This window comes from Galeopterus variegatus, unplaced genomic scaffold, assembly GCF_000696425.1.
Source record: "Galeopterus variegatus unplaced genomic scaffold, G_variegatus-3.0.2 Scaffold2457, whole genome shotgun sequence".
Lineage (NCBI taxonomy): Eukaryota > Metazoa > Chordata > Mammalia > Dermoptera > Cynocephalidae > Galeopterus > Galeopterus variegatus.
In genome coordinates this window covers 124,535-136,286 of record NW_007728568.1, presented here as the reverse complement: position 1 = coordinate 136,286, position 11,752 = coordinate 124,535, and the positions used below count along the sequence as shown (strand labels likewise).

Below are 11,752 nucleotides of genomic sequence, written 5' to 3'. Positions count from 1 at the left end.
AACAGCCAGATCATCAACCTTATTATCCACTCTCTCCCTTGCAAAGCAGTCTCTATTTTTCAAATCTGTGAATCATAAGCATCCTGACTACAGATTCTCATACTTACAATCCTTCCCTACTGCCATCAATCAGGGCTTGAAATAAGGGTTTATTGTGAGGGATGGTCTGTAAGATGTTGCCATCCCCAGTCACATAGCCAATGGCCCACTGTCCCAATCGAGTGCAGCTTAACCGGAAAATGTAGCTGGAAAACATGAGAAAATTATGCTTAATCACATTCAAAAGGTAAGCCAACTACTAAATGATTTGTTAGGGTTTTTTTTTTTTTTTTTTTTAACCATAGAATAAACAGAATCACTTAGCATTCCAGATATAAAATTCTATCTTTTATTTTTAACATTACTATATTTCTCCATTAATTGATTTATAACAAACACTGATAATAATTCCTTTTATTTAAGTATCTCCAGAGTAATATGAGAAAATAAATGAAGTTACAAACTATCAAGTGATTTATTACCATCACTGTCAAGGGTGTTGTGTACAGAAGTGCTGGTGGTAGAAACAGTAACGACATAAGTCATTTTTAGTAAGTAAAAACAAAACAAATAACTAAAAATTTAATTTGTCCACCTAAGGCAGAAATTGAGCCAGTTTCTCCTGTAGAATTCTATATAACACTTCGTAATTTAAACATTAAAGTTAAGCATTTTTACTTGTTAAATAATTTGCTTAATATTATAATTTTTCTTCCAAGCATTCTTTAAATAAAAGCTCAAAAGAACTGGACTATATTAATTAGAAACCAAATTAGATAAGTTCATGGCTGCCATCTACCCATGTCAAATTCAATATCTTGCAATGAGAAGCCAAGACAGTTCAAAAATATAAGTCAAATGAAAGAAAAAGTCCCTTAAAATTAATATCCAACAAAAGGAGATATTGACTTGGCTTGAAAATCATCATTATATTTCATTATCTACTCATCTCATTTTAGATTATTTCTCTTTAATTGTATTATACCCAATCTTGCCATCATGATATCCACATCTGATTTTGTAACTCAATAAGCAGGTGATGAAAAGTAAGTCAACGTAAATTTGTTGGCTATATTTTACCACACTAGCTGCTATTTGTATGTGGCAGAAATAAACAAACATCTTTTAATACACTTTAGTTACTGATGAATGTAGTATAAAAGTAATTTTACAAAATTCAATTTAGCATATATAATGGCTATATAGTTATTGGATATCATTAGCTTATATATTTGGCAGTGAAATGTGATTTCATCTTTAAAAAAACTTGGGTCTTTAAAGAGAAAAAGGAGTTGTGATTTTTAAATATGAAGAACTTTATGCTGATGGAAACTTTGGAAAGGACTTTTCAAGGAAGTCTAAACACATATTCCCCTAGAGTCTGAAAATAGGATACAGACCTGTCAATTATTGGCATCCTCTATCAGAATCAGGTAAAATAACTCCACACAGACTTATGGCTGTAATGTTATAAAAAGTATCAAAAAAATAGACATTCACTATAAATTATAATTCAGAAGACCATTATTAAACTGTTACATTAAGAAATTAATATGATAAAATTCTTTCAAATAGAGTTGAATGTTATATTAAAATCTTCAAGATCTCTGTATACTACTGATTTTGGCAGAACTTACAGAGTATACTAAAATGAAGAAAATTATTACAAGTCTGCATCGTAAGTAGTTTTAGAAGTAATTCCATATTTATTCACATGCCAAGAATCTGGTAAATACTGAAATGTATACTTGTGAAATTGCTCAGTTTTTAATGGAACATCCTTTTCTGTTGCCCTAAACATTGTTTTAGGATGGCATTTCTAAAACTGATTATTACAGAGGAAGTTCAAACAACTCATGTAGATAAGAGATACTAATGCTAACAATGTGATGAGAGCCACATTGTGGCTTTTTAGAACAAATTCTTCTTCTTAATGCACCTTTTTCCTATTTCATTTCATTTACACATCTTCTCATCATTTGCTGCTGACCTTTTTGCTGGTAGCTACCCATCCCCAAACTCATGAAGTGAATATCTGATTCATGTTTAGCACCTTGCTTTCTTAAATGGCACGCTTACCATAATCAAATGAATCAGTGTCATGCTGACAGGTTAGTTTAGGGTTCAAGACCACTCTTTAGCACTAAAAGTCATTTGATGGATATTTCACCTAGATTCTCAAATGTAACCACGAGGTAAGTAGTGCTTTGTGGGTTGATCCCCAGTAAAGCACAACACCATTAGCCCCTGTACTTGAGAAGACTTTGTTAAAGGACAAATACCATACGCACACAAATCAAATAAAAATGAAGTATTACTCTATGAACACTAAGTTTCAGAGCATGCACAATGTGTTAATTTAAAGGGTTCAATTAAGAAGCAGACTTTCAGTCTATTTGCTTTTCTACACCACCCCCCAGAAACCCCCAATGGGTGTTGTTGATATACTTCGGAATGAACCACAAAGGATTTTTCATCTTTAGCTATATCACATAATATTACTGCTAAAAAGTCTTACCTTCCAGGTTTGGTGCTGTACTTCTGTAGTCGTGCTTTAACTTCATCATAAGTGAGAAATGCCATGTAACCCGGATGTGTTACAGCTAAGAAATTCCAATTCCGTAAAATAGAGCCCCAAGGCTAAAAATACAAATAAATTTAAAGAGATTATCTAGAGAATAGCAAATATTGACCACATACCAATCCATCATTTAATACACTTACTGAAATTCTCCTGGATATTTTTAAAGTTAACATGAGCTTATGTGGCTTAGGTCAACATTTGTTACTTAAAGAAAATATGCGATAGCTTATCATTTTTTGGAGAAATATGATTAGGCAGAAAACAGATTTCTTAAGAATAGAGTAGAGAGCAAAAAGGAAAACCACATAATCTCTTCTTTTCAGTCTATTCTCAATATACCACTGTGATCATTTTGAAACATAACCAGGTAACTCTTTTGTTCAAAACCTTCTAATTTGAATAAAAGCCAATGTTCTTATAGATGGCCAAGAAAGAATTTACAGGGTTTGATCCCAAGTTCTCTTTCTGTCCCCATCTGCTATAACTCTCCCACTTTCTGCCTCTTCTGCCATGCTGGCCTCTTTGCTATTGGCTTGAACACGAAAGCCCTCTCCCACCTCAGAGCCTTTGTATTTGCTGATTCCTCTACCTGAATTTTCTTTCCCCAAATATGCACATCATTCCTCTCTCCAAATGTCACTTCCTCAATGAGGCCTTCTCAGACCAACATACTTAAAACTGTTACCTATTGTCACATTCCTCACCTCCATGTCTGTTTTATTCACTTCTATACCTTCAGGTGCCTCTTTATAGAATAAGAAACACACATCATTGAACTTAAGTGACTTGGTGAAGGCTACACATTTACCATAAGCTACATACGGGCAAGGAACATGCTTGTCTTGCTCACCCATGGTATACCAGGACCTATGCACAGTATCAGATACACAGAAACCAAGGAGGGATAGTTGTCCTCTAAATGGCAACTTGTCTAAAATGCTAGTGTTCCTTCGATGGTAACATACTACTCCCTCACATTTGGTTTATCCTTACACAATTGTAAAATTAGGAAACGTTTAGTGTTTAAAAGTTAGTTATGTAAAAAGCCTTTCACAAAAATACTTGGTTTGAATCAATGTACCATTTTCTCTTTAATCTGATTAGTTGTCCTTCCAATTACCGTGGCAAGAGAAAAAAAGGCACTCAGTGACAGATAGCCTTGCTTAAAGGTGTAGATGAATAATCTCTGCAATATTTTTAAGGTTGAAACTACACTTATTCCAAGGAATTGGCAGCATACTCTATCTGATGTGCCAGATTATTAAAATTGAATCTTCCACATAAAAGAAAAAAAAAAGGGTACTTTATGTTGCCAAGTTAATGCTGTTGAAATAGTCATCCTAGACATGATTACTGGTAGAGAGTTCCTGCTTTTGTTTGTTTTGAGACTTGTTCCTCATTAGCGTTAAGCAAGTTTCAAATTTACAAGGCGGAATTCTTCAAGGATTACATCCCTTGAGATGAGGATAACAAGGGAAAGAATGATTTAGTCATAAAGAGTTTTTAGCCTTTTTGACATAACAAGAAAAGTCTTCAGGGTATTTCCCCATCACACTAAAATATCTAATTGGGTAAATAAAAAAGGAGCTCTGAAGAATACTAATATGAGAGGTTCTTCTGTCTATGGTTCTTGAAAAAAATGCATGTTTTGAATTTTCTTCTTAAGGCATAATAAAAATTGCATAAAACAATACTTGGAAGAATACCAGTATATACTTAAAAAAAAAAAAAAAGAACTGCTATTCTAGACACTAGTTTTTGTTTTGTCTTTTTCTGCTCCCCCATCTACAAAGGACAATGATGGAAGGAATATCAAATATTTGGGTCACTCCCATTAAAGTCCACACAAATTAATGGAAGAGTTGTTTTAAAAAAATGGTGAACTTTAGAAAGAACCAATGCACAGATCAAAATACAAGTTAAAAAAAATGAAATTGGAGTTTTGAGCCAACTGCTGTAGTATTTAGTGACCATTTCTTAGTACATAGTACAGAGTGCCAGTTTTAATTGCAAAAACATTTATGCAATAGAATGAGTCTGTGTACTGTTTTTCTTGTGAATACAAACCACTCAAAATAGTCAGAAACATGTGGTACTTATGTGTTTTTTCTTTTTCAAGTATTTTGCCAACTAATGGCTTAAAGAAGGTAAAACAAAGTACTTTGGAAAATAAGAATTATTTTTGTAATTTCATTTTTAGATTAAAGGAAATTTTTCACATACATGAACACAAAATTATTTGGAGATTTTTAAATGACTACAGATATTAATCAAGTGAATGAAGAAGATAAGTCCTTCCATTCTCCCAAACACTTATACTTTCAATAAGAGCCAATTACCAGCTAACTTATGTTGGAAGAGGGTCCTTGGCTGCTCTGCCCAGACACTCTCTTATAATTCTTTGCTACAACTGATGACTTTTCTCCTCTTTGATTTTCCTCCCTATTCCATTAATGCTATATATTCCGTAGACACTAGGATGTTCCCCCCAAAATCTTTATCCTGTCACCCCTCAAATTTCACAATAACCCAGTCTTCTATAATAATGGGGAAATGTAAGGAGAGGGGAACAGCAGCCCCAAAGAGAGAGAGAGAAGAGAAAAGCAAAGTCCCTAAGTTTCTATTCCAGGACTTTAGCACCTGCTGATCCCAGTATCTCTAAACAACTTAGAGAGGAGAGAGAAGGGTAATGGCAGAAGAAAGAGGAGGAAAGACAAAGATAACCATAGCAAGAATACTTAAAAAAAAAAAAAAAAAAAGAACTGCTATTCTAGACACTAGTTTTTGTTTTGTCTTTTTCTGCTCCCCCATCTACATAGGATAATGATGGAAGGAATATCAAATATTTGGGTCACTCCCATTAAAGTCCACACAAATTAATGGAAGAGTTGTTTTAAAAAAAATGGTGAACTTTAGAAAGAACCAATGCACAGATCAAAATACAAGTTAAAAAAATGAAATTGGAGTTTTGAGCCAACTGCTGTAGTATTTAGTGACCATTTCTTAGTACATAGTAAAGAGTGCCAGTTTTAATTGCAAAAACATTTATGCAATAGAATGAGTCTGTGTACTGTTTTTCTTGTGAATACAAACCACTCAAAATAGTCAGAAACATGTGGTACTTATGTGTTTTTTCTTTTTCAAGTATTTTGCCAACTAATGGCTTAAAGAAGGTAAAACAAAGTACTTTGGAAAATAAGAATTATTTTTGTAATTTCATTTTTAGATTAAAGGAAATTTTTCACATACATGAACACAAAATTATTTGGAGATTTTTAAATGACTACAGATATTAATCAAGTGAATGAAGAAGATAAGTCCTTCCATTCTCCCAAACACTTATACTTTCAATAAGAGCCAATTACCAGCTAACTTATGTTGGAAGAGGGTCCTTGGCTGCTCTGCCCAGACACTCTCTTATAATTCTTTGCTACAACTGATGACTTTTCTCCTCTTTGATTTTCCTCCCTATTCCATTAATGCTATATATTCCGTAGACACTAGGATATTCCCCCCAAAATCTTTATCCTGTCACCCCTCAAATTTCACAATAACCCAGTCTTCTATAATAATGGGGAAATGTAAGGAGAGGGGAACAGCAGCCCCAAAGAGAGAGAGAGAAGAGAAAAGCAAAGTCCCTAAGTTTCTATTCCAGGACTTTAGCACCTGCTGATCCCAGTATCTCTAAACAACTTAGAGAGGAGAGAGAAGGGTAATGGCAGAAGAAAGAGGAGGAAAGACAAAGATAACCATAGCAAGATTCTTCCAATGACTCCCAGAATTTGTTCAAGTTCTGCCTCGATATAAAGATAAGTGATGAGAGGAAGCAAGATTTCTTACTTGTTCCATTCACTCTGAAATTCTCAACTTCATCTCCTGGCCCCTGCCAACCCCTTCTTTAAACCCTTATACTAGTTTCTCTAATTCAGACACAAATCCTAAGAGCGTACCTTATCTACTTTCAGATGCCACTCTGCTAGATAACTCATCCTCAATAATTTAGAATTAGAAGAATTCATTGCCAATTCACCACCAACATCACAGCTATATCAGAATATGCATTCATGTAGTCACAGTACTAACAAAACTTAACATTTCTCATATAGAATATATAAAAATTTAATAAGTAAAATAAAATTGAGAAAAAATCAATTTTTAAAGTTGTGTAAAAAATAAAGATTAGAAAAAGCTAAAACATCTACTTCTCTATGCATAGAAACAATTTTATCATATTTTAAGACACATGTATGATAATAGTCAAGTCATCTGAATAATGAGCATAGATACCAAAGGCAGTGAAGAGTCTCAGAAATACATAGAGGCCCATCAGAGTTCTTCAGCCACTTTTGTAATCAATCATGTGTTTTAAAAGAGATTAGTAATCTTTGGCCTGGGTAAGACTTTGATTTTATTATTTAAAGCTTTTCATAGTAGCTCTAATTAAATAGCTCCCTTTCCTGTCCCATCCCAGTGAACATAAGAAAGATATACATACCTTAGCGTATTAAGGTTACCTGTGCTGTTTTAAGGTAAAACAGCTTATAAGAAAATATGTGCACATAGTAAGTAGCAGTTTGGGTAAGCATTTAACCAACATTAAGTTGTTCTCATACTTTTAATACATAACTCTGAGGCATTTTAGCATTTATTACCCATACAAAAAAGTCATCCAGGCTCCCCACAAAAAAATACACACTTCCCAAAATGAGCAGTTAGGTTTAATGTATGAAAATTGCTTTTGCTCTCTTTCTTCACAAGGTGAAGAAGCAAATGTCATAATATGTAGAATGTCTTTGTGTCATGTAAAATAAATGAAGTGTTATTCTGCAAAAAAAACTTTAAACAAAGGAGAGGTTCCTTTATAAAAGGATCAGTATCAGTTAACACAACTTTTTTCTAAAATTTATTTTAAAATCTTTGGAAAAATATAAGCTGATATCCTATATCTACCAAGGGAATAATCATAAAACTACTATAAATTTAAAATAAGCAAAAACACACTTTCTGCAGTAATTTATCTAATTTCTTACCCTGCATACAAGGTAGAATTTTGATTTTGAATTTGTAATAAAGTAAAATATATCCTATATGTATTATTGACAGGAGCTAATCTGTCTTGTATTAATGGGTTCTTTCATAAATTAAAAGTCAATTCCATGCAATGTTGTTTTCTTACATAAATCAGTCACCTAATCCTTGCTGGCTAGTGCCAAGCAGAATCATAAATCAGAGAAGTAAAATTCATAGAACATGGAAAGAAGGAAATCAACATTCTACTCTAACATTTATTGAAAGCATGTTTCAAACAATTAATCTTACTTGAGATTAAAATAATAAAAATTGTGTCAGAATATAAGGAAGCCTCATTTCTGATCAATTTAGCTCACTTACTATAAATTTTTATTATTAGAATCATAAAAACTTCAAGCGGACTCTCATTTTGTAACTACTTGAATTGAATCCCACAGATGTATCTTTTTGTACAGTCAAACTCAGGACACAAATTTCAAATCTTCATGTTTAGGTTAATTCCTTTAAGACATGCAAAAAAAACAAGCTGACAGGTCCATATGATGCTACCCACTTCTGAAGAGCTGTGTGAAAAATAATTATGGAGAACTGATTATAAAACAAAAATAGAACAAGAATGTTCATCTCAAAATTATTTACATTAGGGAGAATGCAGGAAAAAAAAATCTGAATTTTTCCAAAAGAGAGCTTTGTTAAATTAATACTGACCTAATAACTGGATGCAAATTTATGTAGGAACTGAAAATTCAAAATCTTGATGAAAAATATTTACTGACATGGAAAAATGTTCATTACTTGTGGATGAATGAGCAAAGCAATTTATAAAATATCACATAACCACAGTATACGTCTACACAGAATAGTTTGCTATTTCTAAGTTTATTATTTCCCTTTTCACCTAAGTAATTCAGAATGCAAAGGGGAGAAGTTGGAATACAACTCTGGCAAATGCATAACTGTAAAAGTTGCATTCTATAAGCCATTGGGCCAAAAAAAAAAAAAAATCAACGAAACAAAGTGAGAAACAATAGAAAGCTTAAAACAAAGCTTTTTGGGGGGGGCCGACCCGGTGGTGCACTGCTACAGTGCGCCGCTTGGGAGCACAGCGGCGCTCCCGCCGAGGGTTCGGATCCCACATACAGACCGGTTCCTGCTCACTGGCTGAGCGAGGTGCGGGCGCAGCACCGAGGGTTGCGATCCCGTTGCTGGTCCCGGTCCGGTACGGGCGCAACACGGAGGGTTGCGATCCATTACCGGACACGAAAAAAGACAAAAAAAAAAAAAGCTTTTTTGCATGAATCCTCTCACAGCTAACAAGCAACCACCAGGCTCACAGCACCTGACCCTCCAAACTTAAGCCAAATGACTCACTCTAAACTTGCAGTGATGACCAAACACTTACAATTACAGACTACCAAGAATGAGATTATTTTCCACATGTGTGTATATATGTATGCATGTGAGTGAGAGACAGACACACACACACACACTGAGGGGAGGAGGAAAGGAAGGAATGAAAAGACTAAGCAAGGATAAAGCTTACCTGAAATAGTCTGGTAAAAATATCAAATTCAAAAACTGAAATGTAATCATTGCAAGTTAAATCAATTGTTGATTTTAGAGCCATTGCTTCCAGGCCAGAGCTAATTTGATGGACCTCATGAAGGCACTGTCTGAATACTTTCCATGGCACAATAGTTCTGTGCAAGGGGGAAAAAAATGAGTAATTGAATCATGTGTCATTTAAGACATACCTTCTATTGAAACAGCACAATTAAATCATAAAATTAATATAATTATATTTGTATTAAAAGACAAATAGTTGAGAATATTGTTCATAATTCAGAACACATGCAATGGGTTCTGCTAACTCAATTATTTTGCATTTGCTAAGAACATGACAAAAAGCTAAATCAACTTTTCTCTCCAGCAGTCCCTGGTCATCAAGATATCTCCAGAAACACATCTGAAAGAAGGTATTAGATCAAAGTCCTATGTGTCATGACCTCTTCATTTGTTCATACAAGATTAAATTCTCCCTGCATATTTTCTAAAAATAGTTACAAGGTCCATATAACAGTAGAAATCCTTTATTCATTGAGCAAAAGAGTAATGTGTATACACCATTTCAAGGTTAAGGTGAAAAGTCATCAAGATATTTCTGCCACTATCTTGATGTTTTCTGCAGAGATGAAAAGCACATGTCATCTAACTTTTCATATTAATACAAAAGGAAATCTTAATTTTTTTAACCAACCACAATGGTTATCTCATGGGTATTTATTTACTCAACATTTATTCATTAATTTATTTTTATTAAGTATCATGCATCAAAAATTTTAATAGGTAATGCATTTAAATGGTCCAAAAACTGAGAAGAGCATAGAATGTTATCCAGGGAAACAAGAAGTCTCTCCTAACCTATCCCCTATCTGACCAGTTTCCAACATTCACTCATGTTCCTCCTCACCATGAAAATTAGTTAACATCCATTATGCATTTCTTAGTTAACCTTCCTCCTTTCAGAAAGTTAAATGCCTATTCCTAAATAGGTAGAAGAAAGAAACCATTCATATAAACTACAGTTTTCACACTAGGACAACATAAGAGCTATATACATCCTGTTGCAAGATAGCAAATATTTAAATCTAAGGGTTTTTTTTTTTCTCCCAATGTCTCTTGAGAAATAAAAGACTCAGGATGTATAAACTAAATTCTGCCCCATCCTATACTAGTCCTCACAATGAAGCATCACCATAAAGGTACAGTGCTGACATGCATTCAATAATTATCTGTAGCAGCGGTTGTCATCTGAAGAGCTTTTTAACACAGAGATTGCTGTTGCCCCATCAAGACATTCTGATTCAGTAGGACTAGGGTGGGGCCTAAGAACTTACGCTTCTATCAGGTTAAGTTCCCAGGTGATGCCCATACCACTGGGGAGAAGACGACACTTTGAGAGTCACTGATCTACTACATCTGTTAATCGATAAGGCAAGGTACTATTAGGGAAATAAAACTACAGAAATACAAGATACCATCTCTGTCCTTGAAAAACACACACTTTCCGGGCAAAAATAAGATTTGCAATGCTAAAGAATACAAAGGGAGAATGTATAAGGAAGTACTAGTTGAGGGACACACAGTAAGGGCCAGAGGAATTCTAGGAGTCTGTGGGAAGTCACATAAATGAACAGTGAGACAGGCTTACAATACTATGCTGTATTTATAATAAAGTTTAGTTTTGATGAACTATTAAAAGGAGAAAAATATGAGGCTTAATACCTCAAAAGGCCTTTCTCTATGTATGAAAAAAAACAGGAAACCACAGAGAACTGAAGAGAGACACCACATCAGATGCCATTTAGAAGAAACATACGTCAGGTTCTGATTAATGTTAACAAAATGCTGCTGTTTAAAGAACAAGGAAAACTTTTAATAATATTACAAAGCTATTGATTTATAGGGAAGAGTAAATATGCAATTATGTCCAGCTTCATTATAGTTACCATGAAAGTAGTGCCTAAGAAGGACATTTTTCTTCTCCAAATTAAAGTTTCAAATCCTCAACACACAAAAAGGACACAAACCATAATACTGAGTGGAAAAAAAAAATGGAATCAAAGAACTACCGACTTAAGAATAGTATAGTTTTTATTCTTGTATGGAAAAGTAAGCATTTTGCTTTGCATATAAAGTATAAAATATAAACAAATTGGCCAAATAGAAACCGTCAGTATTTGTTTTGTGTATAAAGCACAAAAAATTAAAAAAAAAAAAATTTGACCAAATAGACACCTTCAATAACTGTTACCATAAAAAAACTGATCTTAATCCAGTATTTAATGTGCATGTAGCTCATAACTCTTTTGAGTAGCCAGTGACTTCCCAGAGAAAATTATACAAAATTGTAAACTTCTAAAATTTTTGTCTAACATACCACTTTAGAATAATTTACAAAGGGACATGCTATACATCCACAGTACTTATGTAAATGAGACTTTATCAGCTTACTTGTGATAAACCTAAAGCCCAAACAGGCATTCACTGTAACCTTAATTAAGGACAGTAACAGGGATTAAAAAGCTATGGCAATAT

General features: G+C 33.7%; 1 protein-coding gene across 1 annotated transcript in view; it reads right to left on the bottom strand.

The window, feature by feature from the left end:
- Positions 1-11,752, bottom strand: part of CBLB (Cbl proto-oncogene B, E3 ubiquitin protein ligase) — a 208,529-nt gene that overhangs the window by 83,488 nt on the left and 113,289 nt on the right. The window contains exons 4-6 of the mRNA XM_008581783.1: positions 9,198-9,354; positions 2,558-2,679; positions 108-245 (exon numbers count right to left, since the gene is read on the bottom strand). Coding sequence (XP_008580005.1) covers positions 108-245; positions 2,558-2,679; positions 9,198-9,354 — 417 coding nt within the window. The remainder of the gene's footprint in view (positions 1-107; positions 246-2,557; positions 2,680-9,197; positions 9,355-11,752) is intronic.